We start from the raw sequence: 19,369 nt of genomic DNA on the forward strand, positions 1-19,369 counted from the left end.
TCATTGGTTTTGTAGATGTAAAGTCAAAAGTCGTTTGATATTCAGAGGTTGATTGCCCAGACCTGCTTGTTGATTCTGAAGGTGAAATCATATTTGTACTCAATGTTTCCATTTTTGTTCCCTTTGGTGATGTTAAATGTGAAACATCAGATGGTTCGTTTGAGGTAGTCTCAGATGGGATAGAATGTAATTCAGTAGACTGTTCAGTTGTTAGAGAAGCAGGGGAACTTTCACTTTCAGAAGTTTTTTCAGTCAACATAGTTGTTTGCAATTTGGATGATGACTCATAAGTAGTGATTTTCTCAGAAGATGAGGAAGGGGATATGCTGCTGAAATCTGAGGTATATATGGGAGTTGGTCTGGGTTCCAATGTGGATACAATAGTAGAGGTACTGGAGGTGTCAGTAGATGAGGCTAACGACATGCTGGGTTCTGATGTAAATTTAGATAAAGTAGTCAACGGTTTTATAGATGTAATGTCAAAGGTTTTTTGATATTCAGAGGTCGATAGCTCAGACCTGCTTGTTGCTTCTGAAGCTGAAATCATATCTGTACTCAATGTTTCCATTATTGTTTCCTTTGGCGACGTTTGACGTGAAAAATCAGATGGTTCATTTGAGGTAGTCTCAGATGGGATAGAATGTAATTCAGTAGACTGTTCAGTTGTTAGAGAAGCAGGGGAACTTTCACTTTCAGAAGTTTTTTCAGTCAACATAGTTGTTTGCATTTCGGATGATGACTCATAAGTAGTGATTTTCTCAGTAGATGAGGAAGGAGATATACTGCTGAAATCTGAGGTATATATGGGAGTTGGTCTGGGTTCCAATGTGGATATAGTAGTAGAGGTACTGGAGGTTTCAGGAGATGAGGCTAAAGACATGCTGGGTTCTGATGTAAATGTAGATAATGTGGTAAATGGTTTTGTAGATGTAATATCGAAGGTTGTTTGATATTCAGAGGTCGATAGCTCAGACCTGCTTGTTGCTTCTGAAGCTGAAATCATATCTGTACTTAATGTTTCCATTATTGTTTCCTTTGGCGACGTTAGACGTGAAACATCAGATGGTTCGTTTGAGGTAGTCTCAGATGGGATAGAATGTAATTCAGTAGACTGTTCAGTTGTTAGAGAAGCAGGGGAACTTTCACTTTCAGAAGTTTTTTCAGTCAACATAGTTGTTTGCAATTTGGATGATGACTCATAAGTAGTGATTTTCTCAGAAGATGAGGAAGGGGATATGCTGCTGAAATCTGAGGTATATATGGGAGTTGGTCTGGGTTCCAATGTGGATACAATAGTAGAGGTACTGGAGGTGTCAGTAGATGAGGCTAACGACATGCTGGGTTCTGATGTAAATTTAGATAAAGTAGTCAACGGTTTTATAGATGTAATGTCAAAGGTTTTTTGATATTCAGAGGTCGATAGCTCAGACCTGCTTGTTGCTTCTGAAGCTGAAATCATATCTGTACTCAATGTTTCCATTATTGTTTCCTTTGGCGACGTTTGACGGGAAAAATCAGATGGTTCATTTGAGGTAGTCTCAGATGGGATAGAATGTAATTCAGTAGACTGTTCAGTTGTTAGAGAAGCAGGGGAACTTTCACTTTCAGAAGTTTTTTCAGTCAACATAGTTGTTTGCATTTCGGATGATGACTCATAAGTAGTGATTTTCTCAGTAGATGAGGAAGGGGATATGCTGCTGAAATCTGAGGTATATATAGGAGTTGGTCTGGGTTCCAATGTGGATATAGTAGTAGAGGTACTGGAGGTGTCAGTTGATGAGGCTAAAGACATACTGGGTTCTGATGTAAATGTAGATAATGTGGTAAATGTTTTTGTAGATGTAATATCGAAGGTTGTTTGATATTCAGAGGTCGATAGCTCAGACCTGCTTGTTGCTTCTGAAGCTGAAATCATATCTGTACTTAATGTTTCCATTATTGTTTCCTTTGGCGACGTTAGACGTGAAACATCAGATGGTTCGTTTGAGGTAGTCTCAGATGGGATAGAATGTAATTCAGTAGACTGTTCAGTTGTTAGAGAAGCAGGGGAACTTTCACTTTCAGAAGTTTTTTCAGTCAACATAGTTGTTTGCAATTTGGATGATGACTCGAAAGTAGTGATTTTCTCAGAAGATGAGGAAGGGGATATGCTGCTGAAATCTGATGTATATAGGGGAGTTGGTCTGGGTTCCAGTGTGGATACAGTAGTAGAGGTACTGGAAGCGTCAGTAGATGAGACTAAAGACATGCTGGGTTCTGATGAAAATGTAGATAATGTAGTCATTGGTTTTGTAGATGTAAAGTCAAAAGTCGTTTGATATTCAGAGGTTGATTGCCCAGACCTGCTTGTTGATTCTGAAGGTGAAATCATATTTGTACTCAATGTTTCCATTTTTGTTCCCTTTGGTGATGTTAAATGTGAAACATCAGATGGTTCGTTTGAGGTAGTCTCAGATGGGATAGAATGTAATTCAGTAGACTGTTCAGTTGTTAGAGAAGCAGGGGAACTTTCACTTTCAGAAGTTTTTTCAGTCAACATAGTTGTTTGCAATTTGGATGATGACTCATAAGTAGTGATTTTCTCAGAAGATGAGGAAGGGGATATGCTGCTGAAATCTGAGGTATATATTGGAGTTGGTCTGGGTTCCAATGTGGATACAATAGTAGAGGTACTGGAGGTGTCAGTAGATGAGGCTAAAGACATGCTGGGTTCTGATGTAAATGTAGATAATGTGGTAAATGGTTTTGTAGATGTAATATCGAAGGTTGTTTGATATTCAGAGGTCGATAGCTCAGACCTGCTTGTTGCTTCTGAAGCTGAAATCATATCTGTACTCAATGTTTCCATTATTGTTTCCTTTGGTGACGTTAGGCGTGAAAAATCAGATGGTTCGTTTGAGGTAGTCTCAGATGGGATAGAATGTAATTCAGTAGACTGTTCAGTTGTTAGAGAAGCAGGGGAACTTTCACTTTCAGAAGTTTTTTCAGTCAACATAGTTGTTTGCAATTTGGATGATGACTCATAAGTAGTGATTTTCTCAGAAGATGAGGAAGGGGATATGCTGCTGAAATCTGAGGTATATATTGGAGTTGGTCTGGGTTCCAATGTGGATACAATAGTAGAGGTACTGGAGGTGTCAGTAGATGAGGCTAAAGACATGCTGGGTTCTGATGTAAATGTAGATAATGTGGTAAATGGTTTTGTAGATGTAATATCGAAGGTTGTTTGATATTCAGAGGTCGATAGCTCAGACCTGCTTGTTGCTTCTGAAGCTGAAATCATATCTGTACTCAATGTTTCCATTATTGTTTCCTTTGGTGACGTTAGGCGTGAAAAATCAGATGGTTCGTTTGAGGTAGTCTCAGATGGGATAGAATGTAATTCAGTAGACTGTTCAGTTGTTAGAGAAGCAGGGGAACTTTCACTTTCAGAAGTTTTTTCAGTCAACATAGTTGTTTGCATTTTGGATGATGACTCATAAGTTGTGATTTTCTCAGTAGATGAGGAAGGGGATATGCTGCTGAAATCTGAGGTATATATAGGAGTTGGTCTGGGTTCCAATGTGGATATAGTAGTAGAGGTACTAGAGGTGTCAGTAGATGAGGCTAAAGACATACTGGGTTCTGATGTAAATGTAGATAACGTGGTAAATGTTTTTGTAGATGTAATATCGAAGGTTGTTTGATATTCAGAGGTCGATAGCTCAGACCTGCTTGTTGCTTCTGAAGCTGAAATCATATCTGTACTCAATGTTTCCATTATTGTTTCCTTTGGTGATGTTAGGCGTGAAAAATCAGATGGTTCGTTTGAGGTAGTCTCAGATGGGATAGAATGTAATTCAGTAGACTGTTCAGTTGTTAGAGAAGCAGGGGAACTTTCACTTTCAGAAGTTTTTTCAGTCAACATAGTTGTTTGCATTTTGGATGATGACTCATAAGTAGTGATTTTCTCAGTAGATGAGGAAGGGGATATGCTGCTGAAATCTGAGGTATATATAGGAGTTGGTCTGGGTTCCAATGTGGATACAATAGTAGAGATACTGGAAGTGTCAGTAGATGAGGCTAAAGACATGCTGGGTTCTGATATAAATTTAGATAAAGTAGTCAATGGTTTTATAGATGTAATGTCAAAGGTTTTTTGAAATTCAGAGGTCGATAGCTCAGACCTGCTTGTTGCTTCTGAAGCTGAAATCATATTTGTACTCAATGTTTCCATTATTGTTTCCTTTGGGGACGTTTGACGTGAAAAATCAGATGGTTCATTTGAGGTAGTCTCAGATGGTATAGAATGTAATTCAGTAGACTGTTCAGTTGTTAGAGAAGCAGGGGAAGTTTCACTTTCAGCAGTTTTTTCAGTCAACATAGTTGTTTGCAATTTGGATGATGACTCATAAGTAGTGATTTTCTCAGTAGATGAGGAAGGGGATATGCTGCTGAAATCTGACGTATATATGGGAGTTGGTCTGGGTTCCAGTGTGGATACAGTAGTGGAGGTACTGGAAGCATCAGTAGATGAGACTAAAGACATGCCGGGTTCTGATGAAAATGTAGATATGGAAGTCATTGGTTTTGTAGATGTAAAGTCAAAGGTTGTTTGATATTCAGAGGTTGATTGCCCAGACCTGCTTGTTGATTCAGAAGGTGAAATCATATTTGTACTCAATGTTTCCATTTTTGTTCCATTTGGTGATGTTAAATGTGAAACATCAGATGGTTCGTTTGAGGTAGTCTCAGATAGGATAGAATGTAATTCAGTAGACTGTTCAGTTGTTAGAGAAGCAGGGGAACTTTCACTTTCAGAAGTTTTTTCAGTCAACATAGTTGTTTGCAATTTGGATGATGACTCGAAAGTAGTGATTTTCTCAGTAGATGAGGAAGGGGATATGCTGCTGAAATCTGACGTATATATGGGAGTTGGTCTGGGTTCCAGTGTGGATACAGTAGTAGAGGTACTGGAAGTGTTAGTAGATGAGACTAAAGACATACCGGGTTCTGATGAAAATGTAGATAATGTAGTCATTGGTTTTGTAAAGTCAAAGGTCGTTTGATATTCAGAGGTTGATTGCCCAGACCTGCTTGTTGCTTCTGAAGGTGAAATCATATTTGTACTCAATGTTTCCATTTTTGTCCCCTCTGGTGATGTTAAATGTGAAACATCAGATGGTTCGTTTGAGGTAGTCTCAGATGGGATAGAATGTAATTCAGTAGACTGTTCAGTTGTTAGAGAAGCAGGGGAACTTTCACTTTCAGAAGTTTTTTCAGTCAACATAGTTGTTTGCAATTTGGATGATGACTCGAAAGTAGTGATTTTCTCAGTAGATGAGGAAGGGGATATGCTGCTGAAATCTGAGGTATACATGGGAGTTGGTCTGGGTTCCAATGTGGATACAATAGTAGAGGTACTGGAGGTGTCAGTAGATGAGGCTAAAGACATGCCGGGTTCTGATGTAAATGTAGATAATGTAGTCATTGGTTTTGTAGATGTAAAGTCAAAGGTCGTTTGATATTCAGAGGTTGATTGCTCAGACTTGCTTGTTGACTCTGAAGGTGAAATCATATCTGTACTCAATGTTTCCATTATTGTTTCCTTTGGTGATGTTAGGTGTGAAAAATCAGATGGTTCATTTGAGGTAGTCTCAGATGGGATAGAATGTAATTCAGTAGATTGTTCCGTTGTTAGAGAAGCAGAGGAACTTTCACTTTCTGAAGTTTTTTCAGTCAACATAGTTGTTTGCAATTTGGATGATGACTCGAAAGTAGTGATTTTCTCAGTAGATGAGGAAGGGGATATGCTGCTGAAATCTGAGGTATATATGGGAGTTTGTCTGGGTTCCAATGTGGATACAATAGTAGAGGTACTGGAGGTTTCAGTAGATGAGACTAAAGACATGGCAGGTTCTGATGTAAATGTAGATAATGTAGTCATTGGTTTTGTAGATGTAAAGTCAAAGGTCGTTTGATATTCAGAGGTAGATTGCTCAGACCTGCTTGTTGATTGTGAAGGTGAAATCATATTTGTACTCAATGTTTCCATTTTTGTTCCCTTTGGTGATGTTAAATGTGAAACATCAGATGGTTCGTTTGAGGTAGTCTCAGATGCTATAGATTGTAATTCAGTAGACTGTTCAGTTGTTAGAGAAGCAGGGGAACTTTCACTTTCAGAAGTTTTTTCAGTCAACATAGTTGTTTGCAATTTGGATGATGACTCGAAAGTAGTGATTTTCTCAATAGATGAGGAAGGGGATATGCTGCTGAAATCTGAGGTATATATGGGAGTTGGTCTGGGTTCCAATGTGGATACAATAGTAGAGGTACTGGAGGTTTCAGTAGATAAAGCTAAAGACATGCCGGGTTCTGATGTAAATGTAGATAATGTAGTCATTGGTTTTGTAGATGTAAAGTCAAAGGTCGTTTGATATTCAGAGGTTAATTGCTCAGACCTGCTTGTTGATTCTGAAGGTGAAATCATATCTGTACTCAATGTTTCCATTATTGTTTCCTTTGGCGACGTTAGACGTGAAAAATCAGATGGTTCATTTGAGGTAGTCTCAGATGGGATAGAATGTAATTCAGTAGACTGTTCAGTTGTTAGAGAAGCAGGGGAACTTTCACTTTCAACAGTTTTTTCAGTCAATATAGTTGTTTGCAATTTGGATGATGACTCGAAAGTAGTGATTTTCTCAGTAGATGAAGAAGGGGATATGCTGCTGAAATCTGAGGTATATATGGGAGTTGGTCTGGGTTCCAATGTGGATACAATAGTAGAGGTACTGGAGGTTTCAGTAGATGAGGCTAAAGACATGCCGGGTTCTGATGTAAATGTAGATAATGTAGTCATTGGTTTTGTAGATGTAAAGTCAAAGGTCGTTTGATATTCTGAGGTTGATTGCCCAGACCTGCTTGTTGCTTCTGAAGGTGAAATCATATTTGTACTCAATGTTTCCCTTTTTGTCCCCTCTAGTGATGTTAAATGTGAAACATCAGATGGTTCGTTTGAGGTAGTCTCAGATGGGATAGAATGTAATTCAGTAGACTGTTCAGTTGTTAGAGAAGCAGGGGAACTTTCACTTTCAGAAGTTTTTTCAGTCAACATAGTTGTTTGCAATTTGGATGATGACTCGAAAGTAGTGATTTTCTCAGAAGATGAGGAAGGGGATATGCTGCTGAAATCTGACGTATATATGGGAGTTGGTCTGGGTTCCAGTGTGGATACAGTAGTAGAGGTACTGGAAGCGTCAGTAGATGAGGAAGGGGATATGCTGCTGAAATCTGACGTATATATCGGAGTTGGTCTGGGTTCCAATGTGGATATTGTATCCACAGTAGAGGTACTGGAGGTGTCAGTAGATGAGGCAAAAGACATGCTGGGTTCTGATGTAAATTTAGTTAAAGTAGTCAATGTTTTTATAGATGTAATGTCAAAGATTTTTTGATATTCAGAGGTTGATAGCTCAGACCTGCTTGTTGCTTCTGAAGCTGAAATCATATCTGTACTCAATGTTTCCATTATTGTTTCCTTTGGCGACGTTAGACGTGAAAAATCAGATGGTTCATTTGAGGTAGTCTCAGATGGGATAGAATGTAATTCAGTAGACTGTTCAGTTGTTAGAGAAGCAGGGGAACTTTCACTTTCAACAGTTTTTTCAGTCAATATAGTTGTTTGCAATTTGGATGATGACTCGAAAGTAGTGATTTTCTCAGTAGATGAAGAAGGGGATATGCTGCTGAAATCTGAGGTATATATGGGAGTTGGTCTGGGTTCCAATGTGGATACAATAGTAGAGGTACTGGAGGTTTCAGTAGATGAGGCTAAAGACATGCCGGGTTCTGATGTAAATGTAGATAATGTAGTCATTGGTTTTGTAGATGTAAAGTCAAAGGTCGTTTGATATTCTGAGGTTGATTGCCCAGACCTGCTTGTTGCTTCTGAAGGTGAAATCATATTTGTACTCAATGTTTCCCTTTTTGTCCCCTCTAGTGATGTTAAATGTGAAACATCAGATGGTTCGTTTGAGGTAGTCTCAGATGGGATAGAATGTAATTCAGTAGACTGTTCAGTTGTTAGAGAAGCAGGGGAACTTTCACTTTCAGAAGTTTTTTCAGTCAACATAGTTGTTTGCAATTTGGATGATGACTCGAAAGTAGTGATTTTCTCAGAAGATGAGGAAGGGGATATGCTGCTGAAATCTGACGTATATATGGGAGTTGGTCTGGGTTCCAGTGTGGATACAGTAGTAGAGGTACTGGAAGCGTCAGTAGATGAGGAAGGGGATATGCTGCTGAAATCTGACGTATATATCGGAGTTGGTCTGGGTTCCAATGTGGATATTGTATCCACAGTAGAGGTACTGGAGGTGTCAGTAGATGAGGCAAAAGACATGCTGGGTTCTGATGTAAATTTAGTTAAAGTAGTCAATGTTTTTATAGATGTAATGTCAAAGATTTTTTGATATTCAGAGGTTGATAGCTCAGACCTGCTTGTTGCTTCTGAAGCTGAAATCATATCTGTACTCAATGTTTGCATTATTGTTTCCTTTGGCGACGTTTGACGTGAAAAATCAGATGGTTCGTTTGAGGTAGTCTCAGATGGGATAGAATGTAATTCAGTAGACTGTTCAGTTGTTAGAGAAGCAGGGGAACTTTCACTTTCAGCAGTTTTTTCAGTCAACATAGTTGTTTGCAATTTGGATGATGACTCATAAGTAGTGATTTTCTCAGTAGATGAGGAAGGAGATATACTGCTGAAATCTGAGGTATATATGGGAGTTGGTCTGGGTTCCAGTGTGGATACAGTAGTGGAGGTACTGGATGCTTCAGTAGATGAGGATAAAGACATGCCAGATTCTGATGTAAATGTAGATAATGTAGTCAATGTTTTTGTAGCTGTAAAGTCAAAGTTTGTTTGATATTCAGAGGTTGATATCCCAGATCTGCTTGTTGTTTCTGAATCTGAAATAATTTTTGTACTCAATGTTTCTTTTATTGTTACCTTTGGTGATGTTAGGTGTGAAGAAGCAGATGGTTCATTTGATGTAGTCTCAGAAGGTATAGAATGTAATTCAGTAGACATTTCAGTAATTATGGAAGAAGGGACACTTTCAGCAGTATTTATAGTCATACTTTCAGTGGTACTTAATGCTGTTGTCACACTGTCATTGCTAGAAGATGTAGTACTGGAATGTGAGCCCTGGGTTGAATGAACATCTTCTCTTGCGCTGGATGTTGTGCCAGCTGCAATCATAGTGGTATTAAGATATACTGTTGTTGTTTCAGTAGCTGGTGCTGTGGGTGATTCCACAGTTTTGTTGCTTGTGATTTCATTTGTAGGAACTGAACTGGAATCTGTAGTATTCACACGAGATGTTGATCCACCAGCAGATTGAAAAGAGAGAGGAAATGATGTTGCTACTGAAATATTATACTTTGCAGATGTCTGTGCCATTGTTGTCTTTATTTCATCTGAAAAAAGAATAAATAATGTAAGACTTTTATATGAATCATTTATCTTATTTTACCAGTGAATTGTATCAACTTATTCAGTTGTTAAAGCGGGGGTTCACCCTATTGACGGGAAAAATTTTTTTTTTTTTCTTTTACCCTAAAATCAGGCATTGTAGCGCGAGCTACAGTATGCCTGTCCCGAATTTTTTACCCCCGTACTCACCTTGTAGTCGTCCATCGAAGATACCGGGGAATGGGCGTGCCTATGGAGACGGAGGATGATTGACGGCCGGCTCTGGCACGTCACGCTTCTCCGGAAATAGCCGAAATAGGCTTGGTCTTCACGACGCGTGCGCATAGCCTGTGCGCAGGCGCCGTGAAGAGCCGAGACCTACTCCGGCTGTCTTCGGGGAGAGTGACGTGCCAGGGCCGGCCGTCAATCATCCTCCCTCTCCATAGGCACGCCCATTCCCCGCGGGAGCCGAAATCTACGATGGACGACTACAAGGTGAGTACGGGGTTAAAAAAATCGGGACAGGCATACTGTAGCTCGCGCTAAAATGCCTGTCTCGATGGTAAAATGTGTCGGGGGGGGTGAACTACCGCTTTAATAAGTCACCAAAAAGGTTTAGCTGTGACCCCCAAAGATAGCAGAGATATCTATTGTAGCACCAACTACTACAGTGATTGTCAGCTTCCACAGTGCTCCCCCAGGTATGAGATATGCATACTTACATTCATCTAAGCTAGACCAATGTAGGTATGTAGTTAAGATCATACCTGGAGTTCAGTTTTAATAAACCTCAAACATGCTTTTGAATCTTTAGATTTTAGCCATGAAAGAGGGACGTGAATGTCCAGTTCCAACCCCCTGCTAATTTGAGCCTACAGTGAACCAAAAGTAAATACATTAACATTACTGGTAAAGTGAAGATCTTTCTGGTGCCTGCAATTACCTCTTTTTATCTCCAAATCAGCTGCTTTGTGCCTGGGGAGGATTATGAATCCCATACCCAAGTGGTATACTGGGTCTTAACTACTCTCTAAGGCAGGGGTAGGCACCCCCACGCACTGGTGCTGCAAACGGCACCCAAAGCCTCTTTTGCCATCACTCGACCCCCCATCAGCAGAGCAGCGCAGGAAAGTGTCAGTGAGACACTAATGCATTCCAATTTCTGAATTTCCCACACGCCGCACCTGCATTGAGGCTATGTGCCCCCACACATTGTAAAAGATGGGAAACATTGTTTGGTTCTCTAAATTTTCTGTAGCTGTGATCATCAGCTTTTTGTGATGGGGAAGAGATTGGTGCAGTTCTGCTGTGGGGGCGGTCCCTGTTTCCAGGAGGAGGATGACTTTCATTGGCCAGTGCTAAAGCAAATCACAGTCCTGCTAGCCCCGTCCACCATCTCGAGGAAGATGACTCACTTTGGACAAAGCATTAGGGACAAAAGGGAGGTGAAATTATTTCATACAGTAATGTAATCTGTAATATTACAGTGTACTGTATGTGTTATGTTTTGTGTACTTTTTGAATTTGCTGCCGGGCTCCGTCCCCATGAGCCGCGACGGAGCCCGGCACACAAAGCTTCAGGCAGAGGACACAGCCCGCAGACACAGTGGGGAGACATCGCAGGATCCTCGTGACAAGGTAAGTAAGCTTTACCAGGATCCTGATATGCAATCCCGGGTGTGGCTCGGGGTTACCGCTAATGATACTGAAATTTAACAACGAGCCACACTCGGGATTACGGCCAGGGAGGTTAAAGTGGCTCTAAAGTCTAAAGGCTTTTTACCTTAATGCTTTCCTTGCATTAAGGTAAAAAACATCCCACTAGTTGTGCCTCCCAAACATTTACCTAGCTTCTCCACTTTTCCAGCACGGTCCCGTCTGCAGCAGCACTGCTCTCTCTTCCTGCTCTCACAGGACACACAGCATAGACTCCTGCTGCTGTCAGTCAAATACTGTGATGAGGTAGTGGGGGTGGGCTGGGCCACACTGTGTGCATCTATGGAAATGCACAGCCTGGCTTAGGAGAGCATCTATATGGATGCCCCCACAGGGCATGCTATGGGGACACAAATGTTAAGAAGCAGCAGACAGCTCTAGCAAGAGACTCCAGAATGGTGGGTAAGGCACAAGTGTGTGCAAAACGAAGTGACAAGAGAGCAAGAGAGCAGGAGGTATTGGGAGAATTGAAGAGGATGATTTGGGTGATATTTTGAGACAAGCTTGGTGATGTAGTTTGAGACAGAGCTGTGGATAGCTTCATATGTAGTTGCGTGTAATTTTGAATTGTATTCTTTGGATGTGTCGAAGAAAGTGGAGGGATTGTCATAATGGGGTTGTGGAAGCTGAGCAGTATGGAAGGTGTATGAGCCTGACAGAAGCATTCATGATAGACTGCAGAAGGGATGGCTTGTGTAGAGGTAGATTAATGAGGAGGGTGTTCCAATAGTGAAGAAAATTAATTAGTAGCTTGATGGTGTCATTGGTTAAGAAGTGCATATTTTTATAATGTTACAGAGGTCAAGATTGCATGATGTAGACAGTGATTGGATATGGGGCTAAAAGGAGAGATCAAAATTAAAGTGTTACTAAACCCAGTAATATGAAAATAGTTCATCTGCTCTCACAGTGCCTACAGCTTATAAATCTTCTTTTTACATAAATAAATTGCCACTATATACCTTTGTTGCTGATCTGTATACCATGGTCAGTGATAAACTGCACAGTTTCTCCATTGCTGAGAGTTCAGGTAGGAAAAGATTTCCACTGCATCCTGTATACACGCCCACATGTGTGATGCCAATATCATGTGACCTGGCTAGCTCTGAGAACAAGTAATTATTCTCGCCAGCATAAGGCTCGGTTCACACTTGTGCAATGCGGGAACCCTGAGAATCCACTGCGGGTTCCCGCATCACACCCGACTCGCATGGCGGTTCACACTGTCATATGCAAACTGCTGGGGAGTGTCATCCAATGTTAACAACACCCCCATTTCACCTCGCATATCACATTGCGAACTGTCAGTTTGGACATGAATTGGATCACATAGGTGTGAACCAAAAAAAGGTCCTGTGCGATTTTAGTCCAAATGCAATTCAATGTCAGCCATACTATCTGTAAGGCTGAAATCTCATCGCACGGACATCGCATGTGATTTAAACTGCAGTGCGATGCGAATCACATGCATTTTTCTTTTGAACCACCCGCAAAAGACACAACTAAACATGTGCAGTTTGGCTACCCTTCCTGTGTTAGCTGGCTTTCCCCAGATAGACAGTGCAGGAGGGAAGGAACTGTGCATACAGGATAAAAACAGCCTTTTTACACAATGCAGAGGATTAACCCCCTTAAGTTCCACAGTGAGTATAACAAGCATGCTATGCTGCATATACAGACAGATTTTACTGTTGTGGGTTTAGTAACACTTTAAGGATTACACCTAGCTCTATGTGTGTAACGGACCAATGTTAGTATGCATATCTCAAACCTGAGGGACCTCTGTGGATGGTAACAATCATTGTAGTAGTGAGCACTATAACTGTTACCCCCGTGATCTTCTGGGTTCTGTGCCAAGTGGTTGCCCCACTGTACACTAACCACATCGGATCGCTGGCTTGGAACTACCACCATTCACAGAACACCCTGATTTTTTTCAGTAAATACAAGGCCCTCTCTTATTGGATAAGGTTGTGACATCACCTTCTATCCACCTATTGCATTAAGAGAACACTTTGTATTAACTAAAAAAGTTATTCTGTAAATAAAAACAATGTTGAGTTGATAGACCCCTTGTGGTCAGTGTGAAGTGGGGCAATTTGGAAGACTGTGGTGATCAATATAATAGTGCTGACTACTACAATGAACATCAACTTCCACACCGGACTATCAGGTATGAGATATGTGAGAGCTGGACCAATGTTTGCAATTCACACCTGGTGTTCAGCTTTATGCTGAATTTGAATTACATCATTTTGCATTATATTGGAATTAATTTTAAACAAAGTTATATTTTTAAAATGTGGCATCAATTAATTTCAATTTAGTTGGGTCTATCTTCCAATTGCTATCACTATTACTCCCTAGGCAGAGCTAGAAAGGGGCTCTCCCTTACCTGTACAGTTGAGGCCAGAATATCCTGGGAGGCACTCACAGGAATAAGAGCCATTTGTGTTTATACAAAGAGAATTGCTTGTACAATTGTTGAGAGAAGGTGTATCGCATTCATTGATATCTGGAACAGAAATATATGCAGAAAAGGTAAATTAAGGAAGAACAATAACACAAAAAAAGTGCAATGTTTTTATTTTTTTTTGCTAAAATGTGTTAAATTATGCACGTATTAATTTTTTTATATCCCTATATCAAATTCATTTTAGCAATGGATGAATGCTTGTAAAGCCACTATTTTTGTAAATCATTAAGGCCCCTTTCAGACTGAGGCAGGAGCTGCGGTGGCGGTATAACGCCGCTAAAAGTAGCGGCGCTATACCGCCGGGATTGCCGTGGAAATCAGCCGCTAGCGGTGCGGTATTAACCCCCGCTAGCGGCCGATAAAGGGTTAATACCGCCCGCAATGCGCCTATATAGAGGCGCATTGCGGGCGGTATTGCCGCGGTTTCCCATTGTTTTCAATGGGAAGGAGCGGTGAAGGAGCGGTATACACGCCGCTCCTCTCACCGCTCCAAAGATGCTGCTGACAGGAGATTTTTTTGTCTCCCGCCAGCGCATCGCCTCAGTGTGAAAGCCCTTCAGCTTTCACATTGAGGTAGCTGGGCAGGAGTTTTTCAGGCGGGATAGCAGCGCTATTTTTAGCGCTGTACCGCCTGAAAAACTCCTCAATGTGAAAGGGGCCTTACTAACTATTAAAGTCAAACTAATTCTTGTAAAGTGATTGAAGCTATAAAAAAAAATGTGTGCAAGGGAAATAAATAATTTCATGTTGGCCTGCACAAACCCATATAATTGCAGTGCAGCGTCACATTGGGGGGGGATATTTTCCAAAAACTGGTTCACTCAGAATCTGGTGCAGCTGTGCATGGTATCCAATCAGCTTTACGTGTTAGCTTGTTCAATTAAGCTTAGACAAAAAAAAACTGGGAGCGGATTGGCTTCTATGCAGAGTTGCACCAGATTTTGCACTTGCCGGCTTTAGTAAATAACCCCCATTGCTTATTTGAACATTTACAGCTTCTTTAGTAAATTTTCCCCAGTGGTTTCTTGAAAAAATGCAGAATAATCTCTCTGCAGTATAGCTGATTAACAAAAGAGAAAAGAGCTAGGGCAAAAGTGAAGTTATTACCTTAAAAAAAAAGTAAAAAAAAAGGTTTTATCTTGTATGAAAACAAAACATCTGAATGGCTAGTATGGAACTTGGTCCATCTTTGATGCAGTTCCCATATAATACCATTAAAGCGTAACTCCACTTTTGTTGAGAAAAAAAATCATTATCAGCTGTGGCAGCTGCAGGGCACTAATGAGGAAAGCTGCTGGGCCTGCATCCCTTTAGGCCCCGTACACACGACCGGTTTCCTCGGCAGAATTCAGCTTCCGACCGAGTTTCTGGCTGAATTCTGCCGAGAAACCCGGCCGTGTGTACACTTTCGGCCGAGGAAGCCGACGAGGACCTCGGCGAGGAAATAGAGAACATGTTCTCTATTTCCTCGTTGTTCTATGGGAGCTCTCGGCCCGCCGAGGTCCTCGGCGGCTTCAGGGCTGAACTGGCCGAGGAACTCGATGTGTTTGGCACGTCGAGTTCCTCGGCCGTGTGTACGGGGCCTTAGACTTGTTCCTATTGGAAATATCTCACCAAAAATTACATTTTTGTTGCAGGGGATGCCTGAAATCTGACTTGTATCTTAGTGCAGACTTCTGGGAAAATTGGTGAGTCAATCACACAAGCAGGAAATTATGTTTCTGGGGAGTGGTCAGTACACATTCTGTGTACAGAACAACTCCATGTAGCCATATTACTTTGCATATATATACAAAATTACAGAGGCTGCAGATTGAAAAGGAAAGTTAATTTTTAATAACATTCGATTACAATATGACTTGTATTGCAATTGTACACGCTATATTATTTTTTCTTGATTTGCTATTTTTTCCCCACAAAAGTGGAGTTACCCTTTAAAGCTGAGTTCCAGCAGCAAAAATTATTTATTTTACTAAAAGTCTGCAGCTCAAGTACTGTAGCTGCTGACTTTTAATAAGGACATTTACCTGTCCAGGGAGCCCGCGTTATCGGCCACCCAAGGCCGATTCATCCACAGGCTCGTGCGCAGAAAGAGGGGGGCTTGCCGCAGAAGAGGATGTGACGTACTGAGCCATGGCCAGGCTAGGACAGAAGTAAATGTATTCTTTCTAAAAAGGTAGGTAAGGAAAAAAAATAGATATCCAAAAACGAGGGGTCGAGGGGTGGTCTTTAGTTTAAGACCACCTTGTAAAAGTGGAACTTGCTTTAAACTGTACTTAGCCGGATAATAATATTAATATATTAATAATGGAATATCTGGTGAAACAAAAGTTCTTACCATCACATCGATAAGGATTTTGTTGGTTAATTCTGTAACCTGCATTACATGAGCAGTTAAAACTAACTAGAGTATCGATGCAAATTTGCTCACAAGCAGCGATTCCTGCAGAACACTCATCAATTTCTGTCAAGAAAAAAAGATCATTATTTTTTATGTTTGAGTATATAACTAAAGTTTTCTTGTACATTTAGTATAGATCAGTAGCACCAGTCCCCCTGTACCCGGCCCAGGCCAGCAGGGGGGCCCAGGCAGCAGGACAATTTATATGTGTGCAGGGAGTGTAATCGTTGTCATGGAGGGCTTATTCTCCTCTCCAACCCACTGCCTTTCAGCTTCTGCAGAGAGCACCATACAGGGGATTGGTTTCAGTAATTGCCCTCCCACCACACTGATAACTTTCCCTGTGCACCATACGTTACCCCCTGCTGCCCAGGCCCTGTGTGTGCCCCCTACCCCACAGTGCTGCCTGTGTCCATCCTCTCCTTATCACCAGCAGCTGCAAGCACACAAAAGGATCCTTCATGAGAGAAAGTGGAGGAAGGGATCTGGTAAATATGTCATGTTTATTGTTTAACAGGCTCATTGTTTCCTGAATGAACACAATAAGTGATCGGTACTGATTAATCACTGCATTCATTCATAACTAAAGCAAAGTAAACTGTGTTTACTGTGGGGTCCCCATGGTTTCTAACAGCAGCCTTGGTGGAGTAGCAAACATTAAAATTGAATGGCCAAATATTAAAGTCATTCTTTACACTAACAGTGGAGAGTGAATGATAATATCATATCCCACTGAAATCTAGCTAAATCTTCCTACCTGAAATTACTATATATTAATGTATTTGGAAAAAGTATCATTTAGATACCACCTGCTTGACTTCTTGTCTGTGTCCTTTTATTCTTGCTGTCAATAATTAAAGGGAACTGGACAATAGAGAAAGAGCTGACATTACAAACTCCTCCCTGTTTTCCCCATGACAGTTTTTTTTTAGATGCTTAACTGGTTATCCTGGAATTGAATGAAGCCCTCCAGGGTGTGGCACCTTAAGATCATAATAAGAAAAATCACTTGACTAAAAAGTTTTATTCCATTCTTCACTCTCCTATATTGTTAGAGTACAGCTCACAATAAAATTAAAACCTAAAGCCCTTGGAAAACTATCAGCAGGGACACAAACAGCATTTCAATGTTAACAGAGGTTCTATCCTTCTTCCACCACTCTAATAAGAAGTATCCTTAATGCTATTGGATCCCTGTTAGCTAGATTTCCCCTCACTTCCTATTTTGTTGACAGCTGGCTTAAATATGGGGAGGTGCAGCATGATGTGGCAGCAGTAAACACTCAGTCCATTTTCAGGAAACAGAACAAGCCCCGGCAGGAAGGCATCCAACCGGGAACACTAACAGGATATAACAGCAATGTGTAGAAGAGCAGGTCTTGGATGTGCCAATAGTCTGTCTTGAGGGGTGGAATGCGGCCTGGCCAGCCCATACCCAAATGTGAGACTTCCAGGAAGGATGGCATGTTCCTATCCTTTCCCTACTCATCTGGAATCTCTCCCTACCGCTGTTTACTGTCCCTGACATAGAAAGTGACCTGTCATTATTGTTTGGCACTGATTGGCATCCATTAGTACAACACATACATTAGTATGTTAGTGCCACCTATCAGTGCCCATCTATGCCCATTCGTGCCACCTACCCATGCCCATCCATGCCGCCTATCTGTGCCCATCCATGCCTCCTATCCGTGCCACCTATCTGTGCCCATCCATGCCGCCTATCCGTGCCCATCCATGCCGCCTATCCGTGCCGCCTATCCGTGCTCATCCGCGCCACCTATCAGTGCCTATCTGTGCCGCCTATCAGTGCCACATATTAGTGCCCATTATCAGTGCCCATCAATGCCACCACATCAGTGCCACCTCATCGTGCCCATCAGTGCCCGTCAGTGCCCATCCATGAAGGAGAAAACATACTTATTTACAATGTTTTATAACTGAAACAAAAAAAAAACTTTTTGCAGAAAAAAAAAATCCCAGAGGTGATCAAATACCACCAAAAGCAAGCTCTATTTGTGGGAACAAAATGATACAAATTTAGTTTGGGTACAATGTAGCATGACCGTGCAATTGTCATTCAAAGTGCAACAACGCTGAAAGCTAAAAATTGGTCTGGGCGGGAAGGTGTATAAGTGCCCTGTATGGAAGTGGTTAATTACTTCCTATGCAGAGCTGGAAGAGGGCTTTTCCTTACCTGTACAGTTGGGACCAGAATATCCTGGGCGGCACTCACAGGAATAAGAGCCATTTGTGTTTATACAAAGAAAATTGCTTGTACAATTGCTGAGAGAAGGTGTAGCACATTCATTGATATCTGGAACAGAAACAAATGCAGAAAACTAGTAAATTAAGAATAATAATGCAAAACAAAAAAAAAATGCTAAGTTTTTTTATTTTGCTTAAATGTGTTAAATTAGGTTTATACGTTTTTTTTTTATAACCCTATATCAAAATAAATTAGGCAGTGCACACATTTTTGTAAATCCACTATTTTAACAAATCATTTACTAAATATCAAAGACAAGCACATTCTGAAGTCATTAAAAATATAAAGGAAACCCACTGCATTTTCTGCATGTGCGCATGATCTTGTTTTTGTATAATTACATTATTTATTAAAATAATATAGTTAACATACCTGTGCAGTAGATATGTGGATCTCCATTGTAGCCACTGGCACATTGACAGTTATAGCTTCCAGGTGTGTTGGTGCAAACAGCATTCTCAGCACAAATTGATTTGTTCATGCATTCATCAATGTCTGGAAGAAGAGCAGATAAGGGTTAAGATCAGGTTCACACTGGTATGAGAAACGCTCCGACATTGGGAGCTTATGTCACATGATGTGTGAAAATCAATGTTTCCCTATGGGAGCCGTCTTAACTGGTCCGACACAAGTCGATCCGACTTTGAAAATGCTCCCTGTACTACTTTGGTCCAATTTAATCCTACGTCAGCCCATTAAATATCACTGAAGTCGGATCGCTGTCTTGACTGGTCTGACTTTGGCATGCGACTTGTGCTCTGATGATTTTAAAGGGGAACTCCACACCAAATGTTAAAAAAAAAAAAAACGGCATGGGTTCCCCCTCCAAGAGCATTCCAGGCCCTTCGGTCTGGTATGGGTTTTAAGGGGAACCCCTACGCCGAAAAAAATCCATACCAGACCCTTATCCGAGCACACAGCCCGGCAGGTCAGGAAAGGGGGTGGTGACGAGTGAGCGCCCCCCTCCTGAACCATAACAGGCCACCTGCCCTCAATGAGGGGGTCTGTGCTTTGGGGCAGAGGGGGCAGGGGGACCCTGTGCCCCCCAACCCA

The 19,369-nt window shown here is 41.2% G+C and overlaps 1 protein-coding gene across 1 annotated transcript; it reads right to left on the reverse strand.

The window, feature by feature from the left end:
* Positions 1-758: 758 nt before the first annotated feature.
* Positions 759-17,513, reverse strand: LOC120935685 (serine-rich adhesin for platelets-like). Its single transcript, XM_040347739.1, has 5 exons — positions 17,381-17,513; positions 15,985-16,110; positions 13,566-13,685; positions 879-9,459; positions 759-792 (listed from the first exon to the last, which is right to left on the reverse strand). The coding sequence occupies exons 1-5, from the start codon at positions 17,511-17,513 to the stop codon at positions 759-761; spliced, it is 8,994 nt and encodes a 2,997-aa protein (XP_040203673.1).
* Positions 17,514-19,369: the final 1,856 nt, after the last annotated feature.

This window comes from Rana temporaria, chromosome 4 (genome assembly GCF_905171775.1).
Source record: "Rana temporaria chromosome 4, aRanTem1.1, whole genome shotgun sequence".
Classification (NCBI taxonomy): domain Eukaryota; kingdom Metazoa; phylum Chordata; class Amphibia; order Anura; family Ranidae; genus Rana; species Rana temporaria.

What these genes read in the sequence shown, in the direction of transcription:
- LOC120935685 (XM_040347739.1), bottom strand. Translation starts at nt 17,513, where the DNA reads ATGCCATCCTTCCTGGAAGTCTCACATTTGGGTATGGGCTGGCCAGGC. An exon ending in ATATCCTGTTAGTGTTCCCG is followed by an intron (nt 16,111 to 17,380) that starts GTTGGATGCCTT and finishes TTTTCTTGACAG; the next exon opens with AAATTGATGAGTGTTCTGCA. An exon ending in AAATCCTTATCGATGTGATG is followed by an intron (nt 13,686 to 15,984) that starts GTAAGAACTTTT and finishes TTTCTGTTCCAG; the next exon opens with ATATCAATGAATGCGATACA.